This window comes from Cyrtonyx montezumae, unplaced genomic scaffold (genome assembly GCF_038088225.1).
Source record: "Cyrtonyx montezumae isolate F1298 unplaced genomic scaffold, pur_monq_1.0 scaffold_30, whole genome shotgun sequence".
Taxonomy (NCBI): Eukaryota; Metazoa; Chordata; class Aves; order Galliformes; family Odontophoridae; genus Cyrtonyx; species Cyrtonyx montezumae.
This window is the reverse complement of record NW_027072035.1, coordinates 10,212,928-10,228,570: the sequence shown is the minus strand read 5'-3', so window position 1 is coordinate 10,228,570 and position 15,643 is coordinate 10,212,928. Positions and strand designations below refer to the sequence as shown.

At 39.4% G+C, this 15,643-nt stretch overlaps 1 protein-coding gene across 2 annotated transcripts in view; it reads left to right on the top strand.

Moving 5' to 3' along the window:
- The window catches only part of RNF38 (ring finger protein 38), a 47,417-nt gene extending 32,171 nt beyond the window's left edge, over positions 1–15,246 (top strand). For both annotated transcript variants that reach the window (XM_065744271.1, XM_065744270.1), the window contains 6 exons: positions 1,305–1,466; positions 5,421–5,527; positions 7,064–7,148; positions 8,592–8,713; positions 9,010–9,109; positions 14,818–15,246. In XM_065744271.1, the coding sequence (XP_065600343.1) occupies positions 1,305–1,466; positions 5,421–5,527; positions 7,064–7,148; positions 8,592–8,713; positions 9,010–9,109; positions 14,818–14,874 (633 nt within the window). In that variant the 3' untranslated portion in view covers positions 14,875–15,246. The remainder of the gene's footprint in view (positions 1–1,304; positions 1,467–5,420; positions 5,528–7,063; positions 7,149–8,591; positions 8,714–9,009; positions 9,110–14,817) is intronic.
- The last annotated feature ends 397 nt before the right edge of the window (positions 15,247–15,643 follow it).

Sequence of the window (15,643 nt, the reverse complement as noted above, 5' to 3'; positions counted from 1 at the left end):
TTGAGTTTCCTTAAATGAGGAATTTAGCATCAGAAAGATGTGTTAATGAAACAGGGATAGCTCCTGAATGTTTCTTGGGAACTGCTGAGCCTGACACATTAGAGAATTTCAGAGGTTGGTTGGAACCTCTGGAGATCGTTCAGTCCAACTCCATGTTAATGCGAGTTCCCTAGAGTAGGTTGCATGGAAAAGCATACACATGAGTATTGAATATCTCCAGAGAAGGAGACTCCTCAGCCTCTCTGGGTGGGACGTCACCCTCAAATTGTAGAATCATTAAGGCTGGAAAACATAGTTAAGATCATTTCATCCAATGACCAACCAATCACCACCATGCCCACTGAACCACATCCCCTAGTGCCACATCCATATGAACACCTCCAAGGATGGTGACTCCATCACCTCCCTGGGCAGCCTGTTCCAATACCTCACCGCTTCTTCTGTAAAGAAATCTTTCCTGATATACAACCTGAACTTACCCTGATGCAACTTAATTAAGGCTGTTACCTTTCATCCTATTGTAAATCACCTGAGACAGCAGGCCAGCCCCTCCAGTTTTCTGAAAGGACTACAACATCCTTTCAGAAAACTGGAAAGTGATAAGGTCTGCCCTACCTCCTCATGGTCGACTTGTCCTCCAGGACACCCAGGACCTTCTCTGCACGATTGTAGATGTACTGCAGTTGACTAAATTACAGTACTGAACTGGAATCTTATGTGTTGTCTGTTCTTCATAGGACTGCTTACTCTATCCTTCTAGGAAAGCACTTGCTTGATTAGTGTATCAGTCACAGTTTAATGCCACTGGAGTCACCACGTTCACTCTCCTCTTTTCAGATTGCCTAAACCCATTCCGGCTCTTGTCTTTGGTTGTTTGGCTTTTTTTTTTTTTTTTTTTTATCTCTCACATAGTTGTAAAATGAGAGCAGCCTGGCAAGGAGAGCAAATATTTGTTCTGTGAAATGCAGCAGACAGGAAATGACAGCAATTCTAATATTTGCTAGATGGCATAAATTCCTGGTCATTTAGCATGACTATATGGAAAAATTAAATTAATATCAGAAGTGTAGTGTTGTCATTGCTTTTTGGTATGTTAATGATGCTGGAGTTGTTCATACTGTGTTCATACTCATATTCTGTGAATGTGAGTATTGTTTAACCTGTAATTTTTTTTATCCTGTAAAATTGATTACAGTAGCTCAGAGTATACATCTGAGATTGCAGTTCTTTAGTGGGGAAATACTATATTATTGCAGCAAATATATATATATAATATTGTTTGTTGGTTGTTGGGTTTTTTTTAGCCATTTCAAAGGATAGAAAATGAGGTAGAACTACTTGGAGAACATCTTCCTGTAGGAGGTTTCACGTATCCTCCCTCAGCTCATCCACCAGCATTGCCTCCCTCAGCTCCTCTACAGTTCCTAACTCATGATCCTTTACACCAGGAAGTGTCGTTTGGTGTTGTAAGTACTGTTTTACATACTGTGTTCTCAGTCATGCTGTTAGCTGTCTTGCATTCAATTATGTAGTATGTTTCGTTGAAAACTTGCACTTCTTGCATTTGTGGTCCATTAATGACCACAGCTGCATACTGCAGTATTTTAACCCTATTTTACTTAGGTTAACTATAGCTTTTGCTGATGATACCAGTAAATGATTTCTGATAACATTATCTTGAGATACAGTGATAGTAGCTACTTTGAAAACATTTCTACATTGCCAAGATTGCTACTATAGAAGCTAGTTATTTTGGTTTAGAAAAGCTATTGTCAGATATCTTGTAGCTATTTTTTCATCCATACTTTGAGTTTCTACAAGTCAGAAAAAAACAAGAATTTTTAAAAATAGTATGGTGTTTTGTTTTTTTTTTTCCCTGAAATATTTGCAATATACAGGCAGGTAGTTGTATAGAGCACTTCCATACTACAGGCTGTAGTATATTACAAAAGCACTCAGGGTGTTATTAAGCCAGTGTTCTATAGCACTGTAGGCAGTTCAACTGCAAGAGCACAAAATAATTAAACTTGGTGCAAGATAAAATCTGTGCTGAAGTTTGTGCTTCCAGTATCTCTACTGTCTCTGGTGTCTTTGTGGTGCACTTTGTTCAGTTGGGTTTAGTTTTGTTTTGAAAAAGCCTTTCCCATGTGTGTAATGCTTGAAGGAATAACTGCAAGTCAGTATTTTTTTTTTTAATAATTGCCCTGTGTGTCATGTTGTCAGAAAATTTTAAAGGCACACTGTTGCTTCAGCCTTTAGATGAAAATGAAGTTTTAGGGTCTGCAACAATAGAACGTAGAGCTAACTTTTCTTTATTAGTCTCCTTGAAGTCATGCAACATAATTAATGTGAATGGTCTTCCCTTGACATTTTCAGTCACTGTGATAAGGAAATCCTATTTTTTAAATTGTTCCAGTGATTTAAAACGATTTTAAGAAAAGCTTGATGTTCTTTAAATTATCACTAATGTTCCATTTATATTAAAATTATAATGTAATGACTGCAACTGTGCTATTTCTGGGTTGTAGAATTCACAAAGCTGAAAAGCTAGTGTTTACTCTGTCTGTGAGATCTCTTTCAAGAAAAAGACCCTATTTTTTCCACATTATGTTCATGATAATAGTAAATCTAACGTAGAACTCCAGCTATCTATTAGGTATATTTCTCTTGTAAAGTTAAGGGTCTGTAGATTAGTTATCAGTGGTATTGGGATTTTGTGTTTGCAAACATGGAAGGATAAATACATGTTTAGAAATATTTTGATTGTTCTTTGTTCCAAAGAAATAAATGCCTCAGGTCTTCAAATATTAATGCAGTAATGGTTCATCAATTTCAGCTTTAAAAATTAAATAGACACTTTTAGTACCTTGAATATTTCTGGGGAAAAAACCAACAATAATAAAACAAGTTATGAATAAATGGACAACTTCTACTATTTATGTCCTCATTCTTTATTACAAAAAATAATAGAACTTAAAATATTGAAGTGAAGAACTTGGCATGCAAATGGAAAACACTGAAGCCTTATTTTATCCCTGGAAATTGAAGCTGTAGGCTTGAGAGCCTCCTTAAGCATTGTCCATATGCAGAAATTGTACAAACTTAACTCTGCAGATAGAATAACTTTATTTTAACTATAATTGTGTGCTGCTGCTTTTTTAAATCTGATCAGAGATTCTGCTGTAGTGCATGGTAAAGGTGCCCCCCACCAGGTAGTAATCTTACGGCAATGATAGAATTTGTGAAGATAACAGCTACAGATCTTTAAAGAGGTTTATTGTTGGTAGCTTGTATTTTTTTTTTCTTCAAGATTTTTCTTTGTCCTGTGCACAGGCCTGCATAATAGCACCAAGCCTAAAACCTGGACTGTTGCATTTACATAAGAGTCAGTATTTCAGGTCTTATCTCCTTCCCAAAGCCCTGCAAACCTGTGAAGTGAGCACAAAAGGTCTTGCAAGGATTTCTGCTGCATGTTACCATTTTTCATGTGGAACGGTATCATTGCATTACTGATAGGAATTTTTGTTTCAAATTGTTACAAGAGGCTGAGGCTTTTTGGACATAATTGATGTCCAGACTGGCTGGATTTTTTTAATAATGCTGTATTGAAAGTGGGTTTTGATATTCAGGTTTCAGTTTGTTTCATGATTAAGAAAACCAAATGTTGAATCATAGGATAACAAAGTGATTGAGGTTGAAAGGGGTCACTGAAGGTCCTCTGGTCCAGTTCCCTGTCCTCAAGCAAGGACATCTATAGCTGTCTGTCCAGCACCGTGTCCAGGTGGCTGTCAACTGTTTGTAGGCAGATTCAGCCTGGTTCCATGATGAATGGGACAGGGGACCCACAGGCCCACGCCCCAGGAAGGGAGATAGGGAGATGGGACTAAAAACAAAACAATGGCAACAATGTGAGGAGGAGAACTAATTTACTAAATAAGATATCAGAACACAAAGTAGCACAATACACAGTATAATTGGAATTGACGTTAGTAGATAAATAAAGAGAGAGAGTGTCCGAAAACTGAAGGCCTTATGTGAAGCTGGAGGTGAGGCAGCTAGGCAGCATCCACTGCTGAGATAACCAGCAAAAAGAGGAAGTCTCAGGACTTGTGTGCGTTTTTGTCTTTCCCTCTGGGTGGAAAACGGGAATGCAGAGTCCTGGGGTATGTAGTTCCCTTCTGAGAGCCAGGTACCCAGAAATTCAGCAGTTCACAGAACTGGAGCATTAACTCTTTAACTCCTAGTGCTTCACGTGATGTTATGATGCGGAACACCAATAACAAAAAGTCATAAAACCATGACAGTGGTTTTGAAGATCTCCAAGGAGGAGACTGTACCTCTCTGGGCAGCCTGTTCCAGTGCTCTGTCACGTGCACAGTGAAGTAGTGCCTATTAACCATTACTGATAGTTCAGGCAGGCAGTGATGAAGTAGCTCAGAAGAGCCTGCAAACTATCAACAAAGATTTCAGAACTTTAGGGTGGTTGGTCAGTGGAGTGAGAGTGTAAGTGATGTTTTCTTCTATCCCTTCTCGGGCAGACAGTAGGCTAGGAAAACCCAGGTAATGAATAAATGGCTGAGAGGCTGGTGCTTTGGGTTTTTTGATCATGGGGTGAGTTTCTTGGCACCTGGTCTAATGGCTGCAGATGGGTGTCACTTATCTGTAAAGGAAAAAGATCCTAACCCAAGAGCTCGCAGGACTCATTGAAAGGACTTTAAAAAGGGGGAAGGAGGTGCAAAGAGTCTTTCTAGGACAGAGCAAGTAGTCTGGGTCAATGAGTAAAGAGAGTTGAGTTGCAGTGGGACAGAGAAAGGTTTTGGGTTGCTGTCATGCCAGGAGATTGCGGGGAAAAACCTGCAGACTATCCTGTGGAATCTTCTGGGATCTCCTCAGAGGAGGTAATGCTGCCAACCCCAATCTGAAACCTCGTGTCCCTCTAGGAAGCAGTGGGGGAAAACATCAGATTCAGGCTCCGTGCAGCGTGGTCTAGTGGTTGGTGACCCTGCCCACAGTCAGGGGTTGAAGCTAGACCATCTTTGAGGTCCTTTTCAGCCCAGGCCATTCCACAATACTATGATTGATATGCTCCTGTGCTCCAGATTGTGCTCACTGCCTCTTGCTCTGGCACTGGGTAGCACTGAAAAAGAGTCTGGCTCTGTCTTTGCACCTTCCCTTCAGGTATTTGTACCTATTGATGAAATGCCTCCCTGAACTCTCTCTTCTCCAGGCTGAACAGTCTCAGCTCTCTCAACCTCTTCTAAAAGAAGAAGAGGTTGAGTACTCCGGTCCATTATCTCAGTGGCCCTGTGCTGTACTCTTTTAGTACCTCCCTTTGTCCCTTTTGTACCTGGAAACCCAGAACTGGACACAAGTACCAGTTCAAAGGTTTCGGGTGAAACTTACTTTTTTCTCTCTTGCAGCCTTACCCACCATTTATGCCTCGAAGACTCACAGGGCGCAGCAGATACCGATCACAGCAGCCAGTACCTCCACACCCTTACCATCCTAGCCTACTACCTTATGTGCTGTAAGTTCAAAGTACATTTGATTCTGTGTAGGTTATTACAAAGTAATGTGAATTAACCAGTCCTCTCAACAGAGACCTGCAGTTTTTATGGTTGAACTCTGCTAGAAAGCAAGCATAGTTCTGCTGCAACAGAAAGCAAGAAAATACCTGTGTAACACTTCCAACCTGTTGTGGATAACATACTTGTGCAAGGGAAACAGTTTTGTCTAGCATAGCTGTGTGCCTACAGTGTGTCTGTTTTCTGAACTCTACATAAAGATGTTTGACATAGTTCAAAACTTATTTCTTGGATACTTCGGTGGATTTAATAGTTAAACTGTAGTCTTTACTCAAAATAAATTTGGTTTTGTTCTTAGTTTTGAAATAGAAAGGTAGGAGGGTTCTATTATAGTTCACTCTTTATTGGTTGGGTTGCTAACGTTTTACACCATTTGAATTTCTCTTACCCCTCTGATTAGCTGCTGTTTTTCAAAAAGAAATAGAAAATGTGGGACAAGTAACATTTAGGAGTTATTATCTGTATTGCACTGTGGGACTTTGGGTATATTAAAATAGATTTACCTACTCTTAACAAATTTTTTTTTTTTTTGAAATAAGCACGACAGTTTTGGAAAAAAAAAAGGAAAAGGAATATTTGGTGACAAAGGTAACGTTGACAAAGAGGTAATCTTGTCACCTGAAGTTGTCACCAGATCTATGGTTACTCTCTGCACAGTTTCAGATACAGCATGAAAATAACACTGGAAGTCTACTACAGTGAAACTGTTAACTTTTCATCTTATATTTTGACTGTGATATCATAGCTTCTTGCCTGTCCATTCGCAACACACTGAGGCATTCAGTACGAGCACTTGAAGTCACCCTGCTGGTGTTTATCTTAGTACTGTGAATGTGTGATTTCCGTGTGCAGTAAGTTTTAACCAGTAATACTCTGGTGTACCTTAAAAAAAAACACTTGTTTACCTTAAAAACTGAAAAACATGCTCTTGCTTCTGTCTGAAGAGATTCTGCTTTGACCAGCACCACAGTATGTGAGAGAGTCAGTTTTTGCTTCCCTTCGGTATGAGAGTTGATCCACAAGCAAGTCCTGGTTAACTTCATTGTGTGTTATAGGCTTACAAAACTTATGTGTTGGAGAGTTAGCTGAATGTAGGGTTCCCAAAACTTCGCGTGTATTTTGTCCACTTAAAAAATAAAATATCATTTAAATCTAGAGCATGAATTCGTCAGTAGCACTAGCTTCCCATAAAATGTGCTAATCAAGAGATTTGTTTTTGTAACAGTGCTAAGTATCACTTAAGATACGCATGCAGTTTAGAAAGCAGGACTGCCAGGATCAGGAGGTGTCAGAACTAACTTCTCTCTTGATTCTTTCACTTCAAGCGTCAGTTCTTGATTTCAAACATAAAATTTCCATCAGTTCTGAGAACCTGTAGTTTTGAAAGGGATCAGTAAGACAACTTTGGCAGCACCATGGCTTTCTGTGCTTTCTTCAGCAAGATGCTGAGCCTTCTACATTGTTTTCTGTCATGACAGATCAATGTTCCCAGTTCCACCTGCAGTTGGACGAGCTTTCAGCTTTGAGCTGGATGTAGAAGATGGAGAGGTAGAAAACTATGAGGTCAGTATGAAAACGACAGCTATGTTTAAAGAACAGTTTTAGCTTAAGCAGTACATAAAATTGAATTATTAATTTTGTTTTCAGTCTTGTTTTTGCCTTTTAAAGAAATGTAATAACTGTGAAGGCAAAATCCAGAAACAATCCTTTTGTTTTTTGTTCGTGGTACTGGATGTTTGAAGTGCTTTACTTTTTGTCTACTCTTCTTCAGAAACCATCCTTCCAGATGTTGGAAGTTAAGTTGTTTAGCCTTTGTGTTCTTCATATTACTCTTCCTCTTCTGAACTGTAATTGTTTTTAAACATCGAACAGAAATGAAGCACATTCAAAAGAAAAACTACTTGCATAACTGCAGAGTAATTTGTTAATTTTGCAGAATTAATTAAGTGTAACACTTATAAAACTGTTCACTGCCTTTTCTTCTTTACTCTCAGGAGGATACACCAATTCACACCTACAGATGCAGAACCTTCCTTAATATCCTACGTAGTTGTGTGCCTTTGCTGGCTTTGAGACCGTGCTTTCTTTTGCATTTTTTCACGTGTGCTCCTCTGAAGAGCCCTGTGCAGTGGCAGCATACTGTTGCTAGTTTAACTGCAAGCATTTCTGTAGTAACTTCTCTGCTAGTTCAGAAGCACCATCGTGTTTTGGAGACTTTGGGCCCCTAGTTTGAAATTATTAGAGATGTCTGTGATCAGCAAGGGTTTGCAGCTTTCTACAACTCTTGATTAGTTTTTTTCAATGCATTTTTTATCCATCAAGCTCACAATGGCATTTTTTCACTAAAGGCATGGAGATGGAGTGTAAGTTATATGTAACAGAGTGCAAACTAGTTATGTGCGAGACTCTTCATTGCTATGTTTGACTCATAGAAAAGCAGCATAATATTTGGAAAAAGTGTAGGTAAACCCCAATGATATTAATTCACCTTTCAGATTCATTATAAAATCTCCATGTCTCAATTCCACTAGCCCAAGATGTGAAGTGAGAATCAGAGTCTGTCCCCTGAACTCCAGTGTTTCTCTCACAGGACCAGACTCATAGTATATTTTTAGGAAGCAACTTTGTTGAGCTTTTTTTTTTTTTCTGTTTACCTACACTATTAATTTTATAGTGGATTGAAGAGGATCTTACAGAAACAAAATATACGCCAAGCTGTATATGCAAGCACAGGGATAGTTTAAAGTTTGATTCTGGATTTTGAAATCTCAAGGAAATATCCTGCATAGTTCAGAAAGATGTTTGAAACAGTACAATGGACAAATCCTCCTGCTGAGGCTTTTTTCATAGGGGAGAGCTATGGTTCTGAACTTTTCCTCATAGAAGGGTGATTTGTGCTGCCACGTTGTGTAGTGCTATGTAACAGCACCTCCACATCTCATAGAACCAGAGTTTAAGTTTGTTTAAGTAATGAGTTTTTCAATGTCTGATTTCCATGTTTTGCAGGCACTGCTGAATTTGGCAGAACGTCTGGGAGAAGCCAAACCACGAGGACTGACAAAGGCAGACATTGAACAGCTCCCATCCTATAGGTTCAATCCAAACAACCACCAGTCAGAACAGACACTGTAAGTATCTCTCTCAAAGTTGCGTAGTTTATCTGGCTGTGTTTTCATTTCTTACGATTGCAGCCTCAGCTACATTAGAGGAACTAAAAGCAGTGATTATCAGTAAAAAGTTTCGTTAATGAAAAACAATTCAATTAGTATTCACAGTTTGAATTGCTAGACTGCACATCTTCAAACACTAATACAGGTAACTGTTGCAGCTATCATGCTGCCGTTGTATCAGCAAAGTTGTGTGTAGAATATATGTTTGGTGTTCTAAAATAGCAGATAAATTTGAACTTTGCTGTCTTTTTTAGGTGTGTGGTCTGCATGTGTGATTTTGAGTCAAGGCAGCTACTTAGAGTCTTACCCTGTAACCACGAGTTCCATGCCAAGTGTGTCGATAAATGGCTTAAGGTAAAAAAAAAAAAAAAAAAGAGAGAAGTTTTAGAGGGAATTCATTTTGTGTGGGTTTTTAGGTGGGATGGTTGTTGTTTTGGGATTTGTTTGTTCTTTTACTGTTCTTCATTTCCTCTTATTTCATTTCTCTCTAACTTTAGAGGAGAAATGCCAGCAGTCTTCAGAGCACTGTATAGTTATGTTGTTTTTTAATAATTAAATTGGTGTGTTTCCTTATAATCTTTGGGATAAGGAAGGAGGAGCATAAGGAGAGTGATTTTTACGGTCAGATCTGTTCATTTTCCACAAAACAGTGCCTTTGAATTCATGAAACCTGAAATCAAAAAAGAAATTATATGGTAACATCGGAAGTACAAATTAGAGCTTCTCTACTCATGGGTTGTTTTTTTTTTCAATATTCTGTATAGCAAAGAGTAAATATTAATATTACCTCTCTGCTTTGCTATCAGTGTTAGGTTTTGAGACATGTCAAATATGTAATGTGTGTACGTATGCATTTATACATACGCACGTTTATGTAAATGCAGTATGCACTAGTAAGACTTAAACTGTAATTATGATTTTACATAATTAAGATATAGGTTCATAAGTTCATAGGTTCATTAGGTTGGAAAGGACCTACAAGATCATCTAGTCCAACCATCCTGCTATCACCATCCCTACCCACTGAACTACTAAATCAAATCCCTTAGCACCTCATCTAAACGTTTCTTGAACAGCGCTAGGGATGGTGCCTCAACCACCTCCCTAGGCAGGCCATTCCAGTGCCTGACCACTCTTTCAGAGAAAAAATGTTTCCTCAGGTCTAATCTAAATCTTCCCTGGCGCAACTCGTGGCCATTCCCTCTCGTCCTGTCATTATTTATCAGGGAGAAGAGGCCCACCCCCTCCTCACCACAACCCCCCTTCAGGAAGTGGTAGAGTGCAATAAGGCCTCCTCTGAGCCTCCTCTTCTCCAGACTAAACAATCCCAGCTCCCTCAGCCGCTCCTCATAAGACTTGTGCTCCAGACCCCTCACCAGTTTTGTTGCCCTTCTCTGAACACGCTCCAGGGCCTCAATGTCCTTCTTGTAGTGAGGGGCCCAAAACTGAACACAGTACTCGAGGTGCGGCCGTACCAGAGCTGAGTACAGGGGGATGATCACCTCCCTGCTCCTGCTGGCTACACTATTTCTAATACAGGCCAGGATGCCGTTGGCCTTCTTGGCCACTTGGGCACACTGCTGGCTCATGTTAAGCCGAGCATCAATCAACACCCCCAGGTCCTTTTCCTATCTGCATTCTTCAAGCCATTCTGCCCCAAGCCTATAGCATTGCATGGGGTTATTGTGGCCAAAGTGCAGGACCCGGCACTTGGTCTTATTGAACCTCATCGCATTGAGCTCAGCCCAGCTGTTCAGCCTATCCAAATCCCTCTGAAGGGCCTCCCTACCCTCAGGCAGTTTGACACATCCTCCCAACTTGGTGTCATCTGCAAACTTACTGAGGGTACACTCAATCCCCTCATCTAGGTCATCAATAAAGATATTAAACAAGATGGGCCCCAATACTGACCCTTGGGGGACACCACTCGTACTTTTCGTTAACCTCTTGCGAGAGAGTGCTGCCGGGATCTGTCGGGACTATATATAACCTTGAATATAACCTTTCAAAACAGTTTGGGGAGAAATGAAAGGATCTAGAAGCTTAATAAGGTTAATAAGGTGACAGAGGATATAGGAACTTTGGAGAAGGTGTGAAGAATAGGAGATGTAAATAAGTAGATGAAGACATGCAGAACATCTCTACAAATTGCATTAACCAGACCTATTGCCAGCAAGGTACTGATTCCCATCTTGTTGCACCTTTTTTCTTTATTTTATTTTCTTCAGCATAAGTTTAATCTGTGTGTAATCTCTGTGCAACACTTGAAGCTGCAGTGTTCATGTCAAAAAATGCATGCTGGAAACAATCTCTAGAGACTTACAGATGTGATCTGCTGGAAAAAGAAATTAAAAGCTCTTGGCTTTTTGGTTTCATAATAGCAAGGAAGTGCCTTTCTTTTGCATACACTGAAATATTCTGTGCAAAGAATGAAAAATGGAGTTAATACTGATAGCATCCTTTCAGCTAACTTTCTGTAGTTATTGTTCTTTTGTATCTGAATCCACATACATATGTGAGAATAAGCAAGAGGAATATAAACATCAAGTTGTTTCAACTTCAAATTTAATAAATAGAATAATAGTAATAATAATAATAATAAAGATGTATGCTATTTCCTTCAATAACTACAAATTAAGTAAATATTTAAAGTGGCATTCTTTGTTGTGCCCTACTCTCAGTGCTCAGGAAGTGTTCACACTAGATTGTGAAGTCTTTTCAATGCATAAAACTTCTGAAATAGTTTATGCAGTTGACAAAGTAACCTCAGATAGTACTCAGTTCATTTTATGGAAAAAGAAATTCCTTCATTGGGCTTCACACAGCCTGTGAGACAGAGGATGTTGTAAGCTTATGTACATTAAATTAGTTATAAAGATTTTGAAGAGGAAACTCTTCCCAGGCTACCAGTGCAGAAGACATACTTGTGATCCATGAAGTCTCTAATCTGCAGATTATTGGGAGTTAGGAAAATGCAGCAGGGAAGTTATCATCCGTGGTTGTCATGTTCTTGCACCCTTTGTTATGCGTTATTGGTCTCAAGAGTCAGGAGTTGAGTTAAATGCATCTTTTTTGGGACTCTGTGGCAGTTCTGAAGTTGCATTCAGTACTTCCAGTTGGTAGTCAACTAGCAATTGAACTCAAACCAGGAAATTAAAGAAATCCCACAACCTACTTTAGCCTTTATTTTCATAATCTTAGATGTACTGTAGTAGTGGTGAAACAACTTTGACCCAAGCTGGATTGCTCTCCCAGGTTAGGAACCACTTATTTTCCAGCAGGTCTGAGTGTGGGATTTTCTAACTTGTCAGAGGAAAATGTTGTTAGCATAAGTGTCAGCTAGGTGGCAGAATGAGGTAAAAGGCATGCAGTGTGGACTTAGTAGGGGGTGCAGCTGCACCCACCAAAAATGGCTTGTATTGGGCTAATGTGTCCTAAAATGGGATGCAAAATGAGCTAGACAAGGATAAAGCATTGTAATGGAGGGTGCTAAATCAGTATGCTTATACCACATAGGTTTAGTTACACTGCTAAGAAGATGCCGCGTAAAATGAAGATTATTTTGCTTTACAAACCACAATAAGTGACCCGTATAACATGAGCCTATTTTAAGTAAAGCCCTTATCTACATTTAAAGCAGCAACCAACTGGAGGTGAGGGTAACTACAAGATATTTTGGTTTATAATTTTTTTCTTTTGTCCATTTTCTTACGTGTTTCATATGTTGAGAGTATAGTTATGTCCATGCCCGCATGATACACAACATCCAATCAATGTCATATTGTTAAATATGCAAGAAAGGTAAAAATCTTAGCTTTTAGAGCTTCAGACCTAAGAAAGGCCCCCCTCCCCCTGTCTCACTACAATGTATAGGAGGGAGAAGAGTTTCTTTTTCAAATTTGTACATGTATACCCGATGGTGAGATGAAGATGCAGCGGGTCAAATGTTAGCCCAGCCAGTTTATTACAATTAAAAGTTGCTTTGGGATATGGGGAAGGGAAGGTGGGTGATAGAAAAGAGGTAGGAAAAAAGCAAGGAGACTTGGTTGAAAGCAAGAGAGAGAGAGAATCACCGCTGTGGGTCCAGCAAGGTTCGTAGTTCAGGTGGTGAACTCCTGTAGCGATGGGTCACGGTTGCTTGGTTGAATATGTTGACTTCTTTTTTCCTTCTCCCCTTTCTTTTTCTCTCTAAATTCTTAACAAAGGTATAACTTATTTCTAAGTCCAAGGTACGCGAGTCAGCTCTTTTTGGAGAGGCAGCTCCTGGCTTTTGTATCTCCACAGGAACTTCTTTGTTCCCGTTTTCCGGGCCCTGCCGGCAGATGAGAGGGGGCAGGGAGATGCCGAATTGCATCTTGCCTTCACGGGATACAATGGTATCATTTCCCAGTCTCCCCTACCAGTTATCCGGTTACAGGCCTGATCTTCCACAAGTAAATACTCCAGAGCAAAGCACTCCCAGAGAAGTGCTTTCAAATGTAAACACTGTACACGAAGGGTTGCCGGCTTTGTAGCCCCACCTAGATAATTTGCAGTTGTCAGATAGGGTCTTAGAAGCAAGCTTTGAGACAACGAAGAACAGTTGTCTCACGCCCCTCCAAAAAAAGACCCTAAAAACAACACGAGTCATGTGAAAGAGTGATGTTTCATGCTACATTAGTATGTACTTATTATCTATCTTGCGTTTACCACTTGAGTCATATTAATTCATTGAATTTTGAGTAATTTGCCTTTTTATTTTAGAAACTGTATTAACTGAACTATGTGTAGAATGCAAAGTAGCAACCAAGTAATGGTGTTGTCCTCAAGTAACTACAGAACTGCTGGAGATGGAGCAAGAAGTAAATAATGAATGATTCTCCAATCCATGCTTTATAGAAAACATAAAAGATTATTAACTACAGCATAAACTATATCTCAGATATAACAGAAATAATAGAAAACATGGTGATTCATTTTAATTACTTTAGTAGAAAACGTTTTTTAGTAATGCCATGCTACTTTCATTGACATCTACAGTTCATACTTGAAATGCGTGGCAGTGATTTCTGTACTGGGACCTGGTGAGCCATGTTTTCTGTTGCTGTCAGTTTTGTTTTCATTGAAAAGTTTGGATACTTCTGAAAAATGTGGAGCTGAGAGTGGTTGATGTTGTGGTTTTGGCAACTGTGAAATCTGGGACAGTTGGGAGATACCCTCTCCCCTTTGCAAAGTGTATTTTGTATCATAAATGTGATATCAGTTGATGTGTCTGTTTATCGTTACCTTTTTCAACTGACATTATACCTTCACTTACAAAGAGGAAAAGAATGCAAAAGTAATCCCTGTAGCTCAAGGAGTGTTACCTTTCATCTGTCCTTCATTTTTAAGGGAGCTGTAGAAGAGTTGCTGGATATGTATCTTCAGTGAGTGCTTTAATGAAGGGCTAAACTTAGATTTGTGTGTTACTTGTGCTTTGAATTTTATTACGTATTTAGTTGTTTCATCTTCCTTCTTCTACTTTTACTAAAATGCCCTCTGTTTTTCACTGCTTTGCTTTTTGCTTTTACCAGTTCTGTATGATGAGTGTCTTTAAGAATAGTTGGATAAGGAGAGCATAAAGAGATGTGATCACAGATCAGTACAGCTTGTGACAACATGGCACCTTCATTTATCTGTTTAGGGCATTTATTGCCAATGCAGGGTGGCTTGTCTGATTTTGGTGGGTCCCACTGCAACACACAGTAGAACCTTCCTAGTTGCACCTATCTGCAGTTTACAGTTACAGCTTATCTACACTAATGTAGTGACCACTGTCACTTAAATAAAGCCCAGTTTGCTGCTTTTCTTTCTCTCTTAAGATTAAAAAACCTCTCATTTTGTTTTGTTCTTTAAACGTAGTTATGACTTGACAGACATAAAGCTCTGAAGTAACAAAGTGCAGGGACACACCTCATCTGGTACTACTGAGTACTCTTGAGCACTGAAAGTAGCAAGGTGGTCATCGCAGATGTTCCATGTCATACACATGAACTGTGTGGTTGTCGTTAACAGTGAACTCTTTTTTGTTTCTGGTTTTACAGGCAAATCGTACCTGCCCAATTTGCAGAGCTGATGCTTCAGAAGTGCATCGTGATTAGAGTGACCAATCTAAGAGCACAAATCTGGTTTGGGTGTTTCTGGTTGTGTGTATATATAAACTATCTATTGAACTTACCCATGTGGCTTCCAGCCCTTTCCTTTACACAAATAGGTCAATGGACCTTACTTTGCACTGTGTGACTTAATCAATTGCAAAGCTTATAACTAGTCTTCACATCTACGGGATTGTTACTCTAACAGTGTGATTGGAACTCCAAAGATTTTTTTCTTTAGCTTAATTTTGTGTGTGCACTAACATTCCCTGGTTTTTGTGTGATCATTCTGAGTGTTGCAGCGAGATTACTGTGGACGTGATCTTTTAGCATGTGCTTTTATATAAAAGAAAGAGGAAAAAAAAGTTAAAAAAAAGTGGTAGCAGTCAAAACAGTACAGCAGACAAACAGTATAGCAATCTACCTTATATAGAGCCTTTAGGTACTGTGAGTGGGAGTGAGTGGTGTGAATGTGTTTGCTTGCAAGAGGATGCACGAAGTGTGCTTGGGAATGAGTGTGCATGTGTGTTTGAGAACCTATATACCAGCATGTGCTGAGAACGTATGTGTGTAGTATTAATTATGCTGCAATGTATAATCTTGTGTGTTATTTAAACAGTACTAGTACTGTACACTGGTTCCTTTCCTTGTGTTTGCAGTTGCACACTAAATACAATGGATGCAGCAATTACAGACATTTAGTATTTCCTCCCCAATGTGCTTACAAGTATAAGGACCTGTCTACCTACTATTCAAACAAGCTGTTTTGCTTCCC